Source organism: Lytechinus variegatus, chromosome 10 (assembly GCF_018143015.1).
Source record: "Lytechinus variegatus isolate NC3 chromosome 10, Lvar_3.0, whole genome shotgun sequence".
Classification (NCBI taxonomy): Eukaryota; Metazoa; Echinodermata; class Echinoidea; order Temnopleuroida; family Toxopneustidae; genus Lytechinus; species Lytechinus variegatus.
Genome location: NC_054749.1, coordinates 20676177 through 20701079, shown reverse-complemented (window position 1 = coordinate 20701079; position 24903 = coordinate 20676177). Strand labels below are relative to the sequence as shown.

Below are 24903 nucleotides of genomic sequence, written 5' to 3'. Positions count from 1 at the left end.
TTCTCATCTGAATCTCATACCTTTCCCCCTCAGTCTTTCAAGTGGTGAAATGGGAAAAAGAAAGTGGGAAGGAAAGGAAGAGAGAAGAAAGGAAATATTAAAGATGGCAAGAAAAGAGATGTTCATGCATTTTTCCATGTATCTGTTGAATAGTACTACATGTATTTTTTTCATATTTTAATGAATCGTCCTCATATCATCTGCCTTCATATCAAAATACCCCAGCGGAACCAGACTATAATGGTGATGATTTGGTTGTTTTATCAATATCCTTGATTTGATCTGTGTACAGGCGGAATACAGAGGAGTCTCACAGAACAGAGTGAGTTACGGGACACAATACGACCGTCGGTACAATCCAGTGGATCTCCCGGCTGGCTCCTACATGGTTACTGCCTCAAAGTATCTTCAGAGGTCAAATTCTCCAAGCAATACCTACATCCAAGTCAGTCCAGACAATCCTGATGCACTTAGGGTAAGTCATTCTTAGATGCACTCTCACACTCAAGTGATTGTCGAGTGTTGGTCATTATGGTAAATGACTAGAGTGACCCTCTTGGCCATTTGTGACTGTGGTATTTCTACAGAACAGCCTCATTGGGCTCTAATGCAGCCATCATAGATCGTTTCATTCAGAACTAGAATTATTGAAGAATCATGATGTCACTGGCTCTCCATAGAGATTTTTGATTTTTATGTCATATATACGCTATAGAAGAACCAAATAGTGTTTTGTTTTATTATTATTATTTTTGTAGGATTTTCTATGTATTTTCTGTAAATGTACATAATTATGTAACATTGCTAGAAAATTGGTATTTGGTATGATTATAAAAAATCATCCCAATCTGTTTATCAATGTCATCATATTTCACTTCTGTATTCCTTCATCTTATTTTTAGATTGGTTCCATGGCTTCATTCAATGTTCAATCAACCGTAGTTCCAGGAAAGCTCACTTATCAGGTAAGAGGAAGTGCAGTGTTTTTTTTTATTGAAGCCAAATTCAATGTTTATTGAATTAGAAGTAAAAATGCAATACTGTTGATTAATTTACAATCTTTGTTACTTTCTTCTCTGATTTTTCTTCAATCAAGATCCAAATATCCACTGCTAATTTATGTGTGATAATGAAGCAAGAAATATAATGCAGTAGCACAGACAAACTTTTGTTACTATTACGAGTATTATTGTATTGATGTTTTGAATGAGAGGAAATTTCTGTTGAAATGATACATGCTAGATTATTAATGTATTGTATTGCTTTACTGCCTGAAATTACTAGTTTTCAAAATTGATTTTTGTACCAAAAATGATATGAAAATTTTGCATAAGTAAAGATGAGTTCAAAATTTTAGTATAAAAAAAGAATTGCACAGAAAGATTGGTCAATATTTGTTTATGATACAACTACCTTGCATAAGAAAGGTATTGCTTAAAAACAATTTTATTGTATTTTGAGACATTTTCTTCACCAAATCTCTAAATATTATGAAGAATTATATGAGCATTGCTGAAATAATCCCTAAGGAGTGGGGAATGTGCATACATTATATGCAGGCATGCCATACTCTGATTAACTGGGGTAAACATACTTTAATAGAATTGGAAAGGGCTGAAGATGTCATCCTGGGGGGCGTTTCATCAATATTTCCGTCCGACAAGTTGTCAGATCTGACAACTTTCCTGGATTCTGATTGGTTTAGAAGCACTGTTACTATAGTAACTGTCGGATAAAACATCCGACAAGTCCTTTCATGAAACGCTCCCCTGATGATTGAGTACTATAGAAGGCAGAATGTTATTAGTATCAATATTGTGTGCACATATCTCTGACATACCTTGTTTTTATTGGTCATAAAATGTTATGATTCACATAGTGTTTAATCTCAAATCAAGAGACTCTGCTCTTTCTATTTGTGTCTAATTGAACTATTATATTTAATGATTGTGATATCTGTCTTTTTTTTCTGAGATGCATTGAATATCTCTTTGGTTTTATTTTTTCTATTGATTTTGATTACATCTTGTTTTTTTTTTCTGGAACGCATTGAATATATCTTTGTTTCTATTTTTTCTATTGATTTAGATCATATCTCGTGGGAATATCTTGGTATCCGAGACTATCTCTGGCCTTACAGGATCAGAATATGTCATTGAAAAACAAATAACAGCCGAGATGTCCCCTAAGAGCAAACTCATTGTTTACTTCCTGACTGACTCTGGAGAGGTGGTCCTTGACAGTCTTGAGTTTGTAGTCAATGTGGTCTTTCACAACCCGGTGAGAACCAGTTTGAACTCCTTTAAACCGGAAGAAACTGGTAATATCTGTGTCTCTCATTAAGCAATCCAATAAGCCATTTGTTTGTTTAACCTATCAATTTGGTATATTGATTTATTAAAAATGAGGCCAGTTGTTCAGAAAGTAATATGTTTGGAGTGGAAAATTACATAGAAATATGAGCAAATATGCAGGCCTGCAAATATGTCATTTCTATTATTAAAAGGCTTTTTTCAAGTGAGATGCCGAACAGGGAAATGCTTGATTGCATGCATCTCAAGAGAACAGTTGACTAGATATAATGGAATAAATATATGTATTAAATTATGCAACAAAGAGACATCTACACTAAGAAGTTTAATGAATCGTTATTAGATTGCAATCATATTTTTTTTCAAGGCTACTTCCATTAATCAGAGTATATTTTGGCCGCGTCATGGTCTAGTGTTTCTGACTCTGTCAAAGAGAGGGTTGTGGTTCGAATCCTTGCCATGGCGTGTTTTCCTTCAGCAAAAAATCTATCCACTCTGTGCTGCACTTGACCCAGGTGAGGTGAATGTTACCCAGCAGGATTATTTCCTTGAATGTACTGAGCACCTCTGATGGTAGCTCAAGCTTAAACCGGGGTAATAATAGCAGGCAAAAGGCGGTTTATAAATCCAGCTGTTATTATTATTATATGTAGTATTTGTTGTTTATTCTCTAGGTGAGTGCTAGCTTCAGTAAGAAGATGGGAGAACCTGGCGACCGTGTAAGCTTTGATGTAGAAACCACTCCTGGAGCCTTTGTAGGAGTCCTGGCTATTGATAGGAGTGTCCAACTCTTGGCTGATGGCAACGACATCACTCATAACCAGGTAGGAAATAAAATCTAGGAATCAATTGTATGTATCTTAGCTATTATAGGCAATATGTTATTTGAATAATTGCAAGTGTCCTAGCCTTCGATAGGCTTGTTCAACTCTCATTTAAATCACTTATCAGGTAGGCACTAGAATGTCCTAGGAATTCTTTGTAGAAGTCTTTTGAATGTTCACTCCGGTTGGATTAAACTTCTCGTTATTTTTCCAATGATGTAAATTTGTTTTTAACTACCAATATGGTATTTAAATGACTTATTTTCTATTTTTCAATTTATGTTTTGGTTTTATTAGGTATTGGAGTCTGTTGGGCGATTTGACACAACACCAGACAATTCCTGGGGTTATAATCCCTTCTTTGACTTTGCCTTCTGTTTCATCCCATATCCTACAAGTGGAATCAATGCTGGTGAAATTCTAAGGGTGAGTATTTGATAAGTGATTATCTTTTTATCAGATTTAATTTCTTACAGTATTTTTTCCCCACCCTAAAAGGGAATGTAAACTTCATGTTTTCGATTGCATAGCACTGTAAATTTGTAGAAGGAAATCTGATGTATATCATGTTCCCATTGATGCAAGGTGGAAATGTCTTTACATTCACTGTATGTGAAGTGTTTGTGATCATAAACTAGGTCAAAGCATCATGTTGATCAAATCATAACAACTAGTCTTGGTCTCTGTTCCCCTTTCTCCGTATTTGATCTGACATGGCATTTACTTGGTTCTACTATGTCCATTTTTGGGTCAAGGATGTTCTTTTCACTCAATGTAATTTTTCATGCTGGCCTGCCCTCTTTTTTCCCCTTTTCGATGGAGTCTCCATTAGAATTCTGGGAATAACTATATCCTTTCTTCCTACATGTGACCAAACAACTTCATTATTCTGTTTCTTGTAGAGTTTTTGTTTGTTGACAGATGGAAGGAATCATTTTATCATTTTCTAAGGATGAAATATATGATGTTGATGGTGATGATGATGATGATGATGTTAAAGATAATGATGATAATGACTTTATTTTGCCTGAAAATTCAAGCATTTGCCCTCATCACTTCTAAATAATAATATTGCTTATCTCTCTGTTCTGTTTACCTTGTATGTGCTATGCGTATCTTATGCACAATTTGTTATTATTCTTGACGATAATGAGCTCTGCAATGTTACAGCATTTTTTTGTTTTAAAGTGAACATATTCAGTGACTGCACTGAAATTTTTTATTTTATATTGATTTGTTTTACATTTTGATTTCTCCTACTGGGCACGAGCCTTATCTCTTTCTCACTGTTTTGATATTTTCATTCAAACACTGTGCCTCATACTACTTTAGAATGCAGGCATCGTGTATATTACAGATGGAAATATAATCTACATAGAACAACCCTTTTGGGATTATGAAATTGTTGCTTTTGCAGCAGCCCCTGATGCAGCCTTAGGTAAATGTTTGCCGTGTTAACATGTGTTCTCTTCTTTAACCAACATCTTCATCTTACATTTTGCGTGTTCATATTCATATTCAGCATGCACATTTTTCACATATAGTAGCTTTATCATATAGCGGTTTTGCACCTAATTCTGGTGTGAGCTTGTACATGTAGACCTTAACGCATATACTGGAGCTTAATTTTTGCATTGAGGTGTAGGATCGTGCAGAACATTCCATCCTAGGATTCAAATGAAATGCGTATTCTAGAGAATATATGATTCTTGACTAATGTTCAAGTTAATATACTAGGATTAAGTCATTTTTGTCTCACCTGCGAAGCAAAGTGAGACTATAGGCGCCGCTTTTCCGACGGCGGCGGCGGCGGCGGCGTCAACATCAAATCTTAACCTGAGGTTAAGTTTTTGAAATGACATCATAACTTAGAAAGTATATGGACCTAGTTAATAAAACTTGGCCATAAGGTTAATCAAGTATTACTGAACATCCTATTAGAGTTTCATGTGACATGACCAAGGTCAAAGGTCATTTAGGGTCAATGAACTTAGACCATGTTGGAGGAATCAACATCGAAATCTTAACCTGAGGTTAAGTTTTTGAAATGTCATCATAACTTAGAAAATATATGGACCTAGTTCATGAAACTTGGACATAAGGTTAATCAAGTATCACTGAACATCCTGCATGAGTTTCACGTCACATGACCAAGGTCAAAGGTCATTTAGGGTCAATGAACTTTGGCCGAATTGGGGATATCTGTTGAATTCCCATCATAACTTTGAAAGTTTATGGATCTGATTCATGAAACTTGGACATAATAGTAATCAAGCATCACTGAACATTTTGTGCAAGTTTCAGGTCTCATGATTAAGGTCAAAGGTCATTTAGGGTCAATGAACTTTGGCCGAATCGGGGGTATCTGTTGAATTACCATCATAACTTTGAAAGTTTATTGGTCTAGTTCATTAAACTTGGACATTAGAGTAATCAAGTATCACTGAACATCCTGTGCGTGTTTCAGGTCACATGTCCAAGGTCAAAGGTCAATGAACTTAAGCCGAATTGGGTGTATCTGTTGAATTACCATCATAACTTTGAAAGTTTATGGATCTGATTCATGAAACTTGTACATAAGAGTAATCAAGTATCACTGAACATCCTGTTCCAGTTTCAGGTCACATGATCAAGGTCAAAGGTCATGTAAGGTCAATGAACTTTGGCCATGTTGGGGTTTTTTGTTGAATAACCATCATATCTCTGTAAGTTTATTGGTCTAGTTCATAAAAAGAGGACATAAGAGTAACCATGTATCACTGAACATCTTGTGCGAGTTAGAGTAGTATGCAAAGTCAGCACTGCTGCTATATTGAACCGCGTGATGCAGGTGAGACGGCTAGAGGCATTCCACTTGTTTTGCATGGATAAGCCACTTTACCTAAATTACATTCAGTCAATACTCAGTAGGCTACTTTAAAGAAATAAGCTTTGTGTAGTTCAGTTAGGTAATTAAAGATGGAGTTTCTAACAAGAAACCATCTGATATTACATTGCAGTAAAAAAAATGAAAAAGAAATACACTTGCTTCATTGTAATTCTTTGCCACTTAGTCTGATTTTTTTTTTTTAATAAAAACCTGGACTAGTCAATGAAGACTACACGAGATGAGTCTCTTTAAGAGGCTTAGATTTGAATTAAATACATAACCAACTTCTTGAATGTATTACAGACATTGGATCTAAATTGTTAGTGGTATTGTGTCAGAGTAAAAGCCTAACTTGAATGATTTTATTGAGTCACTAATATTGAATTAAATACCTGCCTTTACGTTGAATTTTTATCCGCAAGTTTTCATCCATTTCTAGCAAGATCTGGAAAGCCAGCTCTTTTTTTTGTTCAAATAAAGACCAGAAATAATATTCATGACAACATTAGATGTAATTGTGGAAATAAAAGTCTCTTATATGAATCAAAGTAACAAAAACATGGCTGATTGATTACAAGAATGTTGAAATAATATTCATGACAACATTAGATGTAATTGTGGAAATAAAAGTCCCTTATAGGAATCAAAGTAACAAAAACATGGCTGATTGATTACAATAATGTTGAAATAATATACATGACAACATTAGATGTAATTGTGGAAATAAAAGTCCCTTATATGAATCAAAGTAACAAATAATCAGGGCTGATTCATTACAAGAATGTTGAAATAATATTCATGACAACATTAGATGTAATTGTGGAAATGAAAAAAGTCCCTTATAGGAATAATCACGGCTGATTGATTACAAGAATGTTGAAATAATATACATGACAACATTAGATGTAATTGTAGAAATAAAACACCCTTATAGGAATCAAAGTAACAATAATCACGGTTGATTGATTACAAGAATGTTGAAATAATATACATGACAACATTAGATGTAATTGTAGAAATAAAACACCCTTATAGGAATCAAAGTAACAATAATCAGGGCTGATTCATTACAAGAATGTTGAAATAATATTCATGACAATATAAGATACAATAGTGGAAATAAAAGTCCCTTATCATTAATAATGTAATTAAAAAAACAGTGCTGAACCCAAGATTGTTGAAATAATGTGCATGACAATATTAGATGTGACTGCAGAAATAAGTGTCCTTTAATATAGGAATCAATGAATAAAAAAAACAGTGCTGAACTCAGGATACTGAATGTTGAATAATGTTCAGGACAACATTTGATTTAATTTCATTTTTGTTGCAGAAATAAATGTCCCTAATTGAAATCAAAGAAAAAAACACTGGATCATGAGACAGTGAATGTTGAAACAATGTTCAACAACACTGTGTAATGTGATGATAGCATTAGACATGCAGTTTCACATTGCTTTCTAAATGGTCATGTTCACAGACAAAAATGTACTTTAATATATAGCATCGATAGATTTCTAGCGATGCGCGTGTATGCTCTATATGAACACCATTTACAATCTCAGCTTATATATTCTCGCAGATCACAATACTATTTAAAAGTATGTACACCAATATCATTCCTTTTCGATCCAGCAACACGGAATGAAATTAACATATCAAGGCATGGCCTTAATGGATTCTTTCTAAAATCATATTGACTTGGGGGACTGGAAAGAAGGATTATCGAAAGGATGATTTGGACGGACAGTCTCCAGAAATTATCATTAGCAGAAGATACACTATGCAGTCAATGGCAGTGAAGTGCAAGGTTATGTTTGTGTGAGTTCGCACATGTGTATTACTTATTTAAATCTGTTGACAGGTATACGTTTCGTTGGCATCAATGGATATCTAAGGTTTCTTTTTACAGAAGTGACTCAGTCTTGACGTTCATCCATCAGATTCGGGCATTGTGTGAAGGAAAGCTTATGTGACATGCCACTTACGGACCCCAACACTTGTTTTGTCTCGTGTTATATATTTTCTTTAGAGAATACATGTAATGATTTCTTTGTATATTTTTCATATATATTTTTATATTAATCAGAAGAGCAAATGAATGTTATAATGGCTACAGTATTTCTTAATTAAGAATTCCCCCTTATAGTTGGGTATAATGTAATATACGTGGGTTTCAAACGGAACCACTAGGTCAGAGTGTCCACCTTTTTAATAACTATGTCATTATGTATTTCCAGAATGCAGGTATCATTTATATAACAGATGGCAATGTTGTTTATGTGGGAAGGCCTTGGTTTCGAGATCACGTCCCTGTTTTTGCGGCTGCTGGGGGTTTCGGTAATGCAGGAACAGGTAAAAATGTGCTGCATCTTGGTTTGCATCTTGGTTTTTATATTGATAGTTTGGCCTTTACAGCTTGGAAATGCATTGTTAATGCTACCTCTAGGCTACCAGTAGCTTCATTAGTAAAAGAATAGCCATGCTCTTTGCATGAACTGCTTTATCAGCTAAATAGGTTCATTATTGCGGATTGAAATAATCGCTAGAGGGTATTCATTTGTCTCGCAATCTACTATGGTCAACAAGGACATTCGTGATCACTCTCGCAAAAAGTGTTCACTGGCTTTCTAGGAAATTCGGGATCACTCTCGCAAAGTGTTCACTGGCTTTCTAGGAAATTCGGGATCACTCTCGCAAAAAGTGTTCACTAGCTCGTGAACTTGTAAGCTAGTGAACACTTTTTGCGAGAGTGATCCCGAATTTCCTAGAAAGCCAGTGAACACATTTTGCAACAGTGATCACAAATTTCCTTGCTTTATCAGCTATCAAACATTAGAGACAAACAACTCTTGTAATGTAACTCCTATCTCTCTGATTTTACAATCCCTCTGTAAAGATTGTGTTTATTCTTTGTACATGTTTGGATGCGTCATACAAGCCATTACAGAGATACCTGATTCGCAGGAAGGTAGTTGAGGTTGGTGCTTTCGAGTTCTAGGGTGCCGTAGGTATTCCTTCTCCCACAGACTTTGTGCATGTGACTTGGCCTTGGGGCAACCCTCGACTACACCCCTGCTGATTCGTTCATGGAAAACTGCTGATATTCCCTTTTTTTAATCTGAACTTTGCATGATTCAGCCCTGCCTTGCTACCTTTAATGCATGCATTGAATCTCTTCCCAACTTCAGGCATGCTATTACAGAAAAATTAGGTTATGAAGCTTATTCCCTGCCAGTAGCAGTTGCATCAATCATTCTATTCATCAAACCATCATTTCTTGGACTGGTCACTGGAGAAAGCCCCAATAAATCCAATACTGTTTGCATTTCCCATGTTTTAGGCCATATGCCTCTTAGAAGAAGCAAAATTGTGACCTTTTGATGAGAAAAGTCCTCCTTTGTTTAGGGTGTTTTTGTTTTTAGTTAATAGAGAATGGTGTTTTTATCATATTGTTCATTTTTCTTGATATGAATTGCCTAGTAACTTCTAACTTTGAGATCTTTTATAGTCTTTCTCATTTAGCAAGTTAACTTTGTACAGATGACCCTATCCGATGCTTTAAGAAAGTCTCTGGAGATCGACTCTGAAGCAAGGCATTATTTCAATAAAGACTTTGCAAACTTCTTCATTTTTGTGTTTTTAATAATTAAAGGAATTTCTTTTCTTTGTGTTTGTCAAAAGAACAGATGTTTCCTGCTAGGGGTTGTACATGCTTATTCATTATTTGACAATCCGAGAGGAATCACAACATTCCTAGAATTATCATTACCAAATGACCCAACCATCTCTTACACTCCAATATTTGGAACTTTGTTGAAATGGTAAATTTGCTACTTGGTTGGAGTTCACCTCTTCTCCCATTTGAGAAAGATTTGTAATCAAACACAATCAGATACAACCTGAATTTCATCCAATCAGACGTGTGCATTTTGGATTTTTAATTGATTGATTTTAAAACATGCAAAATGAATATGTTGATACCAGGTATGATGAGACTAGTGCCATTTTTATGTACAAAGTGAGACGTATACATGTGTGACGAAGTGCTATTCACTGTACAATGTGAATTGACCTAAAATAGCAATCATCTATTGTTTGTCGGTCAATGGGTATTATTCTAGATTACACAGCAGTTGAAATGATGCTAGCAAAATGATATAGGGTCATTCCATGCCAATTCACCCAATGAAAGTGCAATTTTGCACCCGACCCTCTCGGAATTCGTTGTAAATTGGTATACATAAAATTCACCATGGCCCAAGCACAAAACAAAAAAAATTAGTCAAATCGGTCCGTCGGTTCTCGCGCTACAGCCCGCCCATTTCTCCTTGTTTTGACAAAAATGGGCGTGACCTTCAACTTTCAATGGCCATTGCGTCATAACGTGTTGACCAATTTTCACGAAAGTGGTACTATTTAATAGGAAATTCAGAGAGGAATCCAAAACATGCATCAAATAATGTATTGGAGCGATTTATAAGGTCGTGACCCTTGACCTATTCTTTGACCTTGAATTTGACCCCCGGACAAATAATTTTTTGACTTGATTTTCGTGTATGTTAATTATTTGTATGAAATTGACAAAATATGTTAAAACCAATGATGATATTTTATTTCTTCACCTTTAAAAACTCTTCCAAAGATACCATGAAATTTCACTCTAGTCCCACATACTGATATTCATGTTAGTAAAGTGTTCACCAGTTACATGATTTCTTCCAATCTTTAAGTCACAGTATGCAAACACATGATAAGAAATTAAGCTCATCAGTTCACAAATGAAACATTAAACATTTATGCTCATGAATAGGTATCTGTTTAGGCATTTTTATGTTCAGCAATATATATCATATATGTATATTAGGGATCCTTAAATAAGCATATACTCAACAAGTTGATGATAAAAGTACCGGGTAAACACTTTACTAAGAAGAATATATACATATATGATATATATTGCTGAACATCAAAATGCCTAAACAGATACCTACTCATGAGCATAAATGTTTAATGTTTCATTTGTGAACTGATGAGCTTAATTTCTTTTAATGTGTTTGCATACTGTGATTTAAGATTAGAAGAAATCATGTAACTTTTGAACACTTTACTAACATGAATATCAGTATGTGGGACTAGAGTGAAATTTCATGGTATCTTTGGAAGAGTTTTTAAAGGTGAAGAAATAAAATATCATGATTGGTTTTAACATATTTTGTCAATATCATACAAATAATTAACATACACGAAAATCAAGTCAAAAAATTATTTGTCCGGGGGTCAAATTCAAGGTCAAAGAATAGGTCAAGGGTCACGACCTTATAAATCGCTCCAATACATTATTTGATGCATGTTTTGGATTCCTCTCTGAATTTCCTATTAAATAGTACCACTTTCGTGAAAATTGGTCAACACGTTATGACGCAATGGCCATTGAAAGTTGAAGGTCACGCCCATTTTTGTCAAAACAAGGAGAAAAGGGCGGGCTGTAGCGCGAGAACCGACGGACTGATTTGAATAATTTTTTTGTTTTGTGCTTGGGCCATGTTGAATTTTATGTATACCAATTTACAACGAATTCTGAGACGGTCGGGTGCAACCACTGGGTGAATCCAGATGGAATGACCCTAGCAAAATGATATAACCATCTAGCAACCTGTACTGACCACACAGAAACACTGTTAGCAATGCGCTAACAGAGGCCCTGGTACAACAGCTAATAAATGTGGCAGCGATGTCTAGTGCTACAACAATGCATTACTTACACATTGAAATAAATGTTTTGACTTCGCAAGCCAACAGATGTCACTGAGCATGGACCTACTGGACTGACCTTACTGTTAGCACTCTGCTAGGCCAACAACATTTCCTGTGTGGCGGACACTGGCGGAATATTGTGGGCAAGCTTTTGTCCACTCCTGTGAACTTTGTCGAGTGATCATTCACATGTTTTCCCTTGTGTTGCCAGATGTCTTGGTATCACTGGACCATAGATAGGTGACAGAGATCATGTTGAGTGTGGGTATTTAGATCATTAACCATACTGAGTCTTTCACCTTTCTTGACCAGAAGATCCTTACTTGGTCATTGATAAGGACACCACCCCAGGCAGCTTGATCTCCTGCGTTAAGGGGATAATCAGTCAGAAAGCTTAATACAGTGTGGGGGTTTTTATTCTTGCATGCAGAATGCCGGTATTATTTACATATCTGATGGCAATTTGGTATATCAGGATGAAGTGTATTGGTGGTACGCAGATGATGTTCTTCTGGAGGCAGTTCCTGCTCGAATGAAAGGTAACTCCAATTACACGAGCTCATCTGATTGAAAGTGTACATTCATCATGGTTCATCTCATCGTTCATGCCAAAATTCAGCTAATTCATATATGTACAGTTGTGCTCAAAAGTTAGTGGACCCCACCACAAAATGCACTCCTTCATGCTGAGTGTCAAGTTAGGACAACATTACAATGTTTGGCAAGCCCAGAGAAACAAACCTTATTCAATGTAATGTTTTATCACTTGAGTTTACAGTTAAATTCCTAGAACATGGCAGAACTGGAACACATTATAACCATTTTCTGGTGTGGTTTGATAACTTTAGAGCACCACTGTATCTTGTGAGATGTTGCTTTGCTTTTAAAGGCTTCCTTTTTCATTCGTCAATTTTATATTCTTTGATTTCTCTTCTCTTTCTTCAAAGACATTGGTTTATCATTAAAATATCAACCGTCAATCCTGGCTATTTGTCACTCATGGTCACCAATCATTCAATCTTACATGTTTAATAGTCCTTAAAATGGGTCAAATTCAGGAAATATTCTTGTGGATTTCTAATGTGAAGAAGAACAATAATGTTGATAATTTTCTATTAATTACATGAAGGCTTGATACACCAAAAACTAACATTCAACCCTTAGTTTTGCAGGAATAGTCATGACTTTCAGCATATATTGGCAAGATTTTTTTTTTTCAAAGATACCTTGAAGGATCCTCCTGAATGCATGCATGAATCCAACGTTTGTGTTCATGAAATCAACGACCGTCGTTGAATACGTCTGCCTCGTCATTGACTTTCATCTCCCATGATTCTGTTTAATGCTTCTAGGCCGGACAGCAGCAGTTTTGATAAGAGAAAAGCAAAAAGGGCATTCAATTCCATTCTACAAAGGTTTATAAAGACTGTTTAATATCAGTCCCACACTTAACTGGTACCAAATCCACTCTATGCCTGTTTACAGAATGCAGGGATCATTTACATATCAGATGGAAATTTGGTGTATGAAGAAGAACCCGACTGGTCCTACTTTGACTTCATGCCAGAAGATGCAGCATTCCCCGTCCCCGCCGCTCTCCCTGGCCAAGGTAGTTGTTTGTTCGCACCAGACTCAGAATATATCTTTCAGATAGAACTATTAAAGAGACAAGTCTTCATCATGTGGGATATCCTGTACATGAATTAATTCCAAGGCATCCCATTTCCAGCTAAGAAACCTTGTACATTTTTTGAACCTCGATACATGCACTTTAATACATGTATGTGTTTTATTTCAAAGCTCAATGGGTTAGGCTGCACTTTTCTAAAAAAGCAATTACTGTTTTCACAAATACTATATATTTTCAATGTCTTTAATTGGATAAAAAAACCTTGCCTAGTCTCCTATCACTCCTTAGGTATGGAACCTATAATGCCCCTAATCACATGACCTCACCAAAAAAAGCTAGTTTGCCCTATGATTTGCAAGTCATGACTCTAGCATGACAAAAATGAATGAATACGCCCAGATTTAAATGTTCTGATTAAAATTCTATATTAGGCATTAGACCACCGAATTCGACTCTCTTTCTCCCCCTGCCCCTAGATCTCAACCTAATCCCTATATACTGTAAATGTGCTATGCATAGTGATTACAGCACAGCAATGGTTCTCTGTATGAAACCTACGATTGGCTACGATTTGAAATAAAAATTTGTCCTTTACTCCAAAGTAAAGGCTTGCAATCATCCAAAATTGTTATATTAGTATCTTTCAGTTAATTTCAACCTCAAATAAAAAAGATAATTTTCATTCACATTTTCTGAAAAATCGTGGACCAGTCATACGGTGGCCTTTTTATGTTCATTTGAATGGCATGTTGCTTGGCTTGTATTCGTTTGTGTGACTGATATTACAGTGTTCATCGTCCATGTAGCTGTGTTAGTTTTGTTTCTTACTTTCTTCTTAAAATTATTATTGATGTTCTACTTGCATCATTGTGCTTTAAAGGGATCAATTGACATTTCCAAATGAATTTTCAAAATATTCAGACCGTACAGTAGTTCTTTAAAAACATACCTGGGGGCCGTTTCATAAAGCTGTTTGTAAGTTAAGAGTGACTTTGAGAACGACTGGTGATCCTTTCTTGTGGTAAATGATATTCAACATGAAATGTTCATTGGTGATTATTCAGCGCATAAGAAAGGTTTACCAGTAGTCGCTCTTAACTTATGACCAGATTTATGAAACACACACAAACACAGACCATGCCTGCGAGTAGAAGAGAGGTGACTGTTCCACAAAAATCAGATCTAGGTTCATTTTTGAAAAAAAAAATTCAATTTGCAGATCAGTAATAATATAAAAACCATGAATGAGGAAAAACAAAAGAAACACACAAATGCATAATGTAAAAAGAAATGGTTTAATGAATAAGTATTTTTTTAAATGAGTAAATTAAAAACAAAATCAGCAATGAAGCATACTTTTTAAGAAACTGGTACCTTGAAAATATGTGAAAAAAAAACACCCTGTGAATTGAATTAAAATCAAATTAAATTCAGTTGAATTTATGCATCGGGAGAATCACAATGGGTTTTTACAAGATAATTAAAGATGTGTATAAGTGCAATTGTTTTAAATACATGAAGATAAAAAGAATATATGAATAGTAATACACATAAATAATTAATCATTTAAATAAAATTGTAGATATTTTGATAAAAGTGGCTACTTGGCTTTAAAAATATGTGGTTATTCTTGTCTGACAGTTGCAATAAAATAATTGATGATAAGATGCTGAGTCAGTGTTTTTTTTCTATTTCTATAACCGGGATAATGTTACTAACTGCATTTAAACAACCATTCTCATTATTTTATGCTGTCAATACATGTATCACTCTTTTTTTCATCCTATATGTCTGCAAATTTGTAGTTCTCATACAGAAAATAATACATTGTTTAATCTTTCTTGGTTTTCTTGTTGTGTAGACAAAAGTTTGACATATTAAGCACTTTAAGTTGCATCTTTTTAAATTTTTGATGATGTTCTGGATATCATAGAATCAATCACAAAATCTTGATGGCCAATTTTAGAGAGGTGCCTGAAAAAGTGAAATTTCTATATACATGTGACCATGGAGATATGTACATGGTATTAGAATGGTGGGGGTGCATATTTCCCTGTGAGATGAAAATCCTACATTTTGCTTGCTTGCCCCGCTTTTGTATTTTCGAAACATAACCTTGTATTTTTGTGGGTTTTTGCATGTATGGTTGCAAATTAATAAAATACATTTTGTGTGTCTTTGTTTGTATCTGTTACTTGCAATAACACTATATGATATAAGTTCAGTTTTATGTTTTAACCTTAATGTGCATGCTGTTATATGGCTTCTTTGTATATTTTTTTTCCTTACGCATAGTAGAACAGTGTGAAGATTATTTCTGCCTTGGTTTGTTATTATCAATGATACTTTCGTGAGCTTTCTTATTTTTGCTATTTGGGCACTTTAAACCCAATATTCATTATTTGCATTTTATGCATGCATTGTGCTTAATTACATCTGTTTGCTATGTTTCTTTGCATTGCCACCTTCCAATATACCTTTCTTTATGTCTATGTATTTATAATATAAACATATTTTGTGGGTATTTTAAAAAATATACAAAAATGCTGAAAGAAGTTTTTATGGTTCATGATTACTAATGATTACACTAAGTATGCTTAAATCACATCCCTTTAGAAACAAGTACATTATTTAACAGTATGTTAATTTACACGTGTACAGCAGGCTTAATCTTGAAAATGATAAGGGGAAATTATTTATGCAAGGGGGGGGACTGATTGTTGTCTGAAAGTATTGACTTTGGTATAATAGTATTGTTCTTGTACATATAGTAAGTGATCTAATTTGGAGGACCGAGGGTGGGAGGTTTCAAGATTTTAATGCTAATTTGAGGTAGATTATACATGTAGGTAATGATAATTTGAGGTAGATTTTTTATATTGTCGCTTGTAATACATGTAGTAGTAGTAGTAGTTATCGTCTGGTGTAGTAGCAGCAGCAGCAGTATTATTTGTTAAAGAATTCAACGCTTACTTATTTTCTTGGCTTATTTTTTTTTCTGGTCTAGCTGATGGAAATGCTGAATCAGGTGTCGCCAACAGAAAGAATGAGGTAGGGCCTGTACCAGAGAAAAAGGTCCGTAAAGAATTCCCTGAGACTTGGTTGTGGGTCGACACAGAAGCAGAGTAAGTCTTTTCAGCTGCTTGATTCATTAAACACATTGTTTGTATAAATTATATTCCAAGACCTGTTGCCTAGTTGAGTGGTCCTTGTGTACAAAGCTTATGGGTATCACAGATTTCTGTTGTCGATGGGTTAAAAAAATGTATCACTTCGCATCTTCAAACTTTTTAAAAGAAATTGAACATTGAATTGTCAGTATCTATTCAACTACTTGAAACACGTGACCAGTGGCTCGGATCAATCAAGTCAATTGATTCAACTCATTCCATTTAAATTCTTGATTTAGAAAGGAAAAATACCAGCTTTATATGAAATGTAGATCTAGAGCAGTATCACAATAATAGGGCCACTTCTACCCATGTTTACAATCTACCACTATTTCTTTGCATGGTAGGTTTCAAATTTCTGACTACTTTCTGTTACACATGTAGTTTGATTTCTCTTTAAGTAGCTACATGTGTACTTCATGATCGCCACTTAGCTCTTTTGGTTAGTATTCACAAAATACATGTAGGTCTGTACAGCAAACGACTGCAAATGTACCCGAGGTGGGTTGCACAGTTAGGTACATCTACATCAAAGTAGTTTGAGGTCTGACTGAGTTCTGACTGAGACCACCTTTTTGGTGTGGTCGGGGTAGGGTTGCTTTAATAAAGGGCAAAGGAACCAGCAGTCGTAATAGCCCCACCTCAAGACCTCACCTACATGTACTCATACCAGGGGCCCGTTGCAGAAATAGTTGTAATCAATCGCAACTTGATTTTCAACAGCGCGCATTTGGGACTTGCGATTGATTTTTTTACTTTCGTTTAAACGCAACTCTTTCTGCAACGGATCCCTTGCCAAGTTTTTTTACCCAACACCCATTTCAATGTGTCTAGTCTTGTTAGCAGGTTTATACTGCATCGTATATGCCATTTCAAAGTTGAAATGGTGCTTATTACTATCATTTAAGTGATAAATCATCTACTTTTATGTTTATTGTCTCATTCATGTAGCTCTGCAGGCCGCGTTTCGATCGATACCACATTCCCAGATACTATCACATCCTGGGTCGGAACAGCTATTTCAATGGATGCTATAAATGGATTGGGAGTGACACATAATGCTTCACGAGTAAGATTTTCATTCAAATATATAAATTTACAAAGTTGTACATTTTGCGCAATATCCCCACTCATTGAATGACTGATGTGGATTATTAAAAGATGACAGAAGGGAGGAAGAAATTGTGATATAAAGAGCTCACTTTCGAAACGGGTTAGGTCCATTTTTCATCAAATTTGATTTTTTTTAATCTCAATTTTATTGTCTCACCTGCGAAGCAAAGTGAGACTATAGGCGCCGCTTTTCCGGCGGCGGCGGCGTCAACATCAAATCTTAACCTGAGGTTAAGTTTTTGAAATGACGTCATAACTTAGAAAGTATACGGACCTAGTTAATAAAACTTGGCCATAAGGTTAATCAAGTATTACTGAACATCCTATTAGAGTTTCATGTCACATGACCAAGGTCAAAGGTCATTTAGGGTCAATGAACTTAGACCATGTTGGAGGAATCAACATCGAAATCTTAACCTGAGGTTAAGTTTTTGAAATGTCATCATAACTTAGAAAATATATGGACCTAGTTCATGAAACTTGGACATAAGGTTAATCAAGTATCACTGAACATCCTGCATGAGTTTCAGGTCTCATGATTAAGGTCAAAGGTCATTTAGGGTCAATGAACTTTGGCCGAATCGGGGGTATCTGTTGAATTACCATCATAACTTTGAAAGTTTATTGGTCTAGTTCATTAAACTTGGACATTAGAGTAATCAAGTATCACTGAACATCCTGTGCGTGTTTCAGGTCACATGACCAAGGTCAAAGGTCAATGAACTTTGGCCGAATTGGGTGTATCTGTTGAATTACCATCATAACTTTGAAAGTTTATGGATCTGATTCATGAAACTTGTACATAAGAGTAATCAAGTATCACTGAACATCCTGTTCAAGTTTCAGGTCACATGATCAAGGTCAAAGGTCATGTAAGGTCAATGAACTTTGGCCATGTTGGGGTTTTTCGTTGAATAACCATCATATCTCTGTAAGTTTATTGGTCTAGTTCATAAAAAGTGGACATAAGAGTAACCATGTATCACTGAACATCTTGTGCGAGTTAGAGTAGTATTCAAAGTCAGCACTGCTGCTATATTGAACCGCGTGATGCAGGTGAGACGGCCAGAGGCATTCCACTTGTATATTTTTAGGAGCTCTATAAGATGATACCAAAGAAAAGTTGAAATTCCCATTAAAAAAGTGATCTAAAATGGCAAAGAAAAATCACTTTTTTTTCTAAAGGGGTTAGGTCCATTTTAGTTTAGTTGCAAAAGGCGTTAGGTACAAACAGAGTTTTTTGGAAAAGAATATTTTGAAAAATATAGACAGGTAAATTTCTTTTATACCCAATTTTATGTTCTCATGGTAGGGTATCATGAAAATTTAGTTTCGCATAAGAATATTGCAATATGGAAGAATAGAAAAAATTATTTTCTTGGAGTGGACCTAACCCCTTTTGCAACCAAACTCTTCTGAAGAGCTCATTTGTCAAAAGGGGTTAGGTCCATTGTTCATAAATTTTATTTTTTTCTGCCTCAAACCTCTAAATTTTTAGTCGCTCTGATGAAAACGAAGAAAATATAAAATTCACATGGAAACGCTAATAAAAGTGGCAAAGAAAATTCCTTTTTTAATCAAAATAGATTGGATTCATTTCAATTTACTTGCAAAAGGGGTTAGGTCCACAATGATAATTTTTTTAAGAATCTATAGGAAAAAATTGAAGACAGGTAGATTTCTTTTATACCCAATTTTATGTTCACATGATAGGGTAGTACATCATGACAGTTTCTTATAAGAATATTGCATTAAGTGAGAATAAAAAACATGTTTTTTTCTCGGAATGGTCCAAAGTGGACCTAACCCCTTTTGTAATTAAACTCTTCATATATGAATTCAGTGATTTAAGAAGTTTATTTAGTATTTATTTATTCATACATAAAACAGGTTCACAAGATCAGAGATATAATTACTGTTTTGCATCTTGGTACTGAAAATGGGGATGAATGAATAAATGAATTAGATAAGATGTGAGCTGATATAGGCAATGGAATTTGGCACAACACAACTCAATGCATCTTCTTCAGAATGAACATATTTACCTCACAAAAATTAATTGTGATAAAACACCTCTTTTCATTTTAATCCAGTGCTCATATTCTTTTAGGGGAGTATGAATCGTTTGCCATGTTTTGATACGCAAAGTTTATTCATCCATCCAAAATAAGGCACATGTCCATTAACCCTATCTAGGCCGGGGTATTTTGGGAGTTCATATGGCCGGGGGGGGGGGCCTCCCAGGCCCCCCCCTAAGATCTCGGCCGTCGACCGCGCGATCGCGCCGAAAATTGGCACGCGAGTTGCCTGGGACATAATCTACAAGATCGTATAGTAATTTTATTTCATGCGAATTGCTATTACGTGATTATGCTAATTTATGCGTAATTAGTATGCGAAATCATACTTTTTCCTCTAACTCCCTAAATAAAGCTCCAAATGTACTAATTCTTGGTATAGAAACTCTTTGTGCTGTTCTTAGCAAGTGTACATGAAAAAAATTGCGATATCAAATCATTTTCTTATGTATTATATTGTTTTTTGCAATTTCTTATGTATTTCTTTGTTTTTTGACCTTTTGTTTTTCATTGTTTTTTCAATGAAATTTGTTGGGGACTCTTCTGTGATCATAAAAAGTATAAAATAATTACATTTAGACCAGCAAAACTAAAAATAATCATGCATTTATGAATTTTGGTTGAAAACACAATTTGCATTGACTTTGTACACGAAATCACGTTTTTGAGCAATTTTTGGTCTGACATGCACTTACATAATGTTGCGTAATTTCGGAATCACGTACCCGGGTGACGCAAAATTGATCTCAAAAGTTGCGCAAGACTTGAAAGTAAAAAGTCAGCGAGCGGCGCGGTCAAAAAATTTCGCGCGGCGAAAATATCGCACAATTTGTTGAGGGGGGGGCCTCCGAGGCCCCCCCCCCCCGGCCTAGATAGGGTTAAACAAAGTGTTCCAATACTTTGTTACTAGGTAGCTGCTAGGTACCTTATCACAATTCATATCTATTTCTTTGCTGCATGCAATGTTTCATAGCAGCTTTTTTAAACCCACATTTATTTTTTTTTCCTTTGCTGGAATGAGAGGATTTGGAATGAAATTTCATGCAGGATTTCCATTTAGAGTGGCTAGTTAAAGGACAATTCCACCCCAACAAAAAGTTTATGTGAATAAAAAGAGAAAAATACAAGAAGCATAACACTGAAAATTTCATCAAATTCTGATGTTAAATAAGAAAGTTATGACATTTTTTAGCTCGCTTAATTTTACAAAATAAGTATATACACATCCCAGTCGGTATGCAAATGAAGGAACTGATGATATCACTCACTATTTCTTTTGTAATTTGTTATATGAAATATTATAATTTTCTCATTATCCTGCGAAACAAAGGTTTATTTCTCCCTGAACATGTGGAGTTACCATTGTTAAACATTTTATGGTTCAGTCAAGTTTTTCCTTGTCAAATCTGTAAAATTAAAATATTGTATAATTCAAACAATAATTAAACAAAGAAATACCGGTAGTGAGTGAGGGACATCATCGATTCTCTCATTTCATTTCACTAAATTGTACATATATTCTATTTTGTGAAAAATAAGCGAAAGTTTAAACTATAATAACTTTCTTATTTTACATCCAATTTTGATAAAATTTTTAGCATTATGCTTATCTGATTTTTCTCTATTGATTTAAATCAACATTTTTCTGAGGTGGACTTGAACTTTAAAGAGTCAGATTCTTATAATGAACCTACTAATGATCACAGCATTGCATAAATTATAAATTTATATTGAGCAAGAATACAGTTTTAATTACAATCATTATACTAATAGTATATGAATCACAAGCCTCAAGAAGATAACAGTTAAAGCTCACATTCTTACTAAATTTCAAAGAGAATGATGTTGTTAAACTTTTTTTCACAGGCTACTGTTTTCAAGGACTTCTTTATTTCTCTGAACCTGCCATACTCAGTGATCAGGGGTGAGAAGTTTGTCTTAGAGGCTAACATCTTTAACTACCTGAAGGACAATGTCACGGTAAGTCTCTCTTAAAAGCATGGAACCATCTGATTTCAGATCTGGGGAGCGTTTCATGAAAGGATTTTATCCGACAAGTCCTGTTTTATCTGACAATTACCATAGCAACAGTACCTCTCAGCCAATCAGAATCGGGGAAAGTTGTCAGATCTGACAACTTGTCGGACATAAATGTTGATGAAATGCTCCCCAGTTCTCAAACAATAGTGAATTATGGCACTGATGTCTTTCCATACTTGAGATAGGTTTGAACTCTGGAGACCTGGGGGGGGGGGGGGCGTTACCTGAAAGGACTTGTCGGACATTTTATCCGACAAGTACCAGTTTATCTGACAGTTACCATAGGAACAGTGCCTCTCAGCCAATCAGAATCAAGGAAAGATGTCAGATATGACAACTTTTTGGATGAAAATATTGATGAAACGCTCCCCTGGGGACCGTTTCATAAAGACTTGCATCTATTGTAAATTTGCCATTATTATACCTTATATTGAAACCTTGATTGTGATTGGCTGCTGAGCCCTGTTACCGTGGATAATTGTCATAAATCGCAAAGTTGCAGTAGTTGTAACTCTTTCTGAAACAAGACCGTGCTATAAAAAATTAATATCACAAATGGATGCTATAGATAACATTAAATGTTAAGCATCAAATGGCAAACCCTTACTCTACCATTTCCTGTGTGGGAGCTAAGTAATTTACAACTACATTAGCAGTATAGATCATAATTCTAGTTATTATTTTTTAGCCCCAACATTTACAGTCACTTTGTCTCTAGATAGGGGGGGGCCAGTATATAATAGCTTCAGTTAAATTGGATTAAGATTGGACAAGTATGGTAATCATGTTCATACCCGATATATAATTATACACAACTATTTCATTCATTTTCGTTTTTATTTGGGAATCCTTCATTTTTTATGAGTTGTTAGTTTCCCGACGGGTACAATGTACAGACTGTATTCTTATATTAACTTTAAATGATTACAATGGAACTTAATTTAATAGATCATATTTGTCTAAATGTACCTTCATATTGTCTCTACAGGCCAATGTGATCCTAGCTGCATCACCCAGCTATGAAATTCTGAAAGACGGTCAACCAGTCTCAACAATGGTGGTAAGTTCAATGTCAATCCAAATTAAAATACTTGATAAAACAGTCTCAGTCACAAATATATGTAAGATTATTCCTCTTTCAAAACCAAAGATTATAGTGAAAAGATGTTACACATATAGTTTGAAGACCCATAGCATAATTTACATTTGAACATTTTTTTCAGTGCTGACAACTTTCTCTAAAAGTGTTTAGGACAGCTGTTGGATTCAACTTATTTTATATTTATATAGCTGCAGTGGCCCTTCAAATAAATAAAACATTTTTAAAAAGGTCTTTTGGTTTTATGATTTTGATTTTTTTTTATTCAGACTAAGACTGTTAAGGTGGCAGCCAATAAGAGTGCTACGGCAAAATTTGCAGTAAATCCATTGAAGAACGGCATGATTGATCTCCGAGTGGATGCCTCTGTACCAAACATGGGAGTAAGCGATGCAGTCCTGCGTCGCTTGTTAGTCGAGGTATGTACTTTCACACCCGACATCAAAAGGAATTTTACCTGAGAAATGTTTTCCTCTTTCGCTTCGACATTTTTACACTTTCAACTGAAGATGCTGCTTTCCTGGAAAAGCATTCCAATTCTAAGAATGAAAGGCATGGTATAGACCAGGGGACCGTTTCATCAACATTTTTGTGTGACAAGATGTCAGATCTGACATCTTTCCTTGATTCTGATTGGCTGAGAGGCACTGTTAGTATAGTAACTGTCGGATAAAATGGGACTTGTCGGATAAAACGTCCGACAAGTCCTTTCATGAAACGCTCCCCTGGTGACTTGAAAAGTACGTCAGTGATCAAGTTTGGAAATAGTTTGTTGTATTGTCCACTTTTGGCACTTTGACTATTGTTTGGGCTACTGTCAAATACAAATGAGTATAAACACTTTGTTACTCTTCAGCAGTGATGTGATGAAAATAATATTTTACAAAGGAATACAGGAATAGTCGTCAAATCACAAGTGCTCATGTCAATGAATTTGAAAACCGCTTCGATGATTTATTCCAATGATCTTCACTGCTCATACATTGTTTACTATGAACATGCACATGTGCTAGAAGTGTTCATTACAGATGTAGTAATATAAGCTCTATCATATGACATATATATTATAAAAGCAGCATTCACCCATATTTATTTTTTTCCAAATTGAATTATAGCCCGAAGGCATTGAGCAGGAAGAGGTAGTGTCACGTTTGGTGGACATGTCAAATGTGGCATTGTATTCCCAGACATTCAATATTAGTCTACCAAATGATGTTGTTCCTGACTCTATCAGGGCTGTCCTGACTGCTACAGGTAGGTGAAGGGTGATGGTGACAGTGGGGAGGGGGAAGAGGAGAGTATGGAGATGTAATGATGTTCATAATGATTTACAGTGGTGATCGTGATGAGGAGGAGGGAGATACTGATGATGGTTTATTTTGGTGATGGTGATGATGATGATGATGATGGTGATGGTGATGGTGTTGATGATGATGATGATTATGATGATGATGATGGTGATGGTGATGATGGTGGTGATGATGATGATAATGAAAAGCAGGAGGCACAGGAGGAAGGGAAAGGGAGATGCTGATGATGATTTACAGTGGTAATCGTGATGATGGAGATGATGAGGAGAAGTCGGAAGGGGACAGAGAGATGCTGATGATCATTACCGTCGTGATCATGATGATGGATGATGATCTTTAAGACGAGGAGGAAGAGGAAGATGATGATGATAAGGAGAAGTCAATTTCATAGTGGTCATGGTAACTTTTTTTTTAATATTGTTTAGTAATTGGGTTTTAATGATTAATTCATGTACAATTATAATTTGATTATTGAAAAGAGGTTCAGTTATGGTCCTTAGATATTGGAATCATATATCTATCGTTTTAAAACGGAATAAATGAGTAAAATAAATGAAATTAAGTTATATATACAGTATATATATAAGATATAAAAAAATATGTAATAAAAATATTAATTACAATGGTGTGGCAGATAATGTGGAGAAGAAGGAAGATAATTGTGATGATGACAAATATGATTGTGATGCTGAGGAAGGGGC

General features: G+C 35.2%; 1 protein-coding gene across 4 annotated transcripts in view; it reads left to right on the top strand.

Annotated features, from left to right (window-relative positions):
• The window catches only part of LOC121422533 (CD109 antigen-like), an 83537-nt gene that overhangs the window by 44078 nt on the left and 14556 nt on the right, over positions 1-24903 (top strand). Inside the window, exons 12-23 of one of the 4 annotated variants that reach the window (XM_041617667.1) lie at positions 293-475; positions 903-965; positions 2089-2280; positions 2987-3136; positions 3434-3562; positions 13248-13371; positions 16400-16517; positions 17514-17631; positions 21620-21733; positions 22782-22853; positions 23162-23311; positions 24008-24146. In XM_041617667.1, the coding sequence (XP_041473601.1) occupies positions 293-475; positions 903-965; positions 2089-2280; positions 2987-3136; positions 3434-3562; positions 13248-13371; positions 16400-16517; positions 17514-17631; positions 21620-21733; positions 22782-22853; positions 23162-23311; positions 24008-24146 (1552 nt within the window). Of the gene's footprint in view, positions 1-292; positions 476-902; positions 966-2088; positions 2281-2986; positions 3137-3433; positions 3563-4468; positions 4575-8245; positions 8361-12192; positions 12302-13247; positions 13372-16399; positions 16518-17513; positions 17632-21619; positions 21734-22781; positions 22854-23161; positions 23312-24007; positions 24147-24903 lie in introns of all 4 variants that reach the window. The other 3 variants (XM_041617669.1, XM_041617668.1, XM_041617670.1) reach the window with 3 other exon arrangements.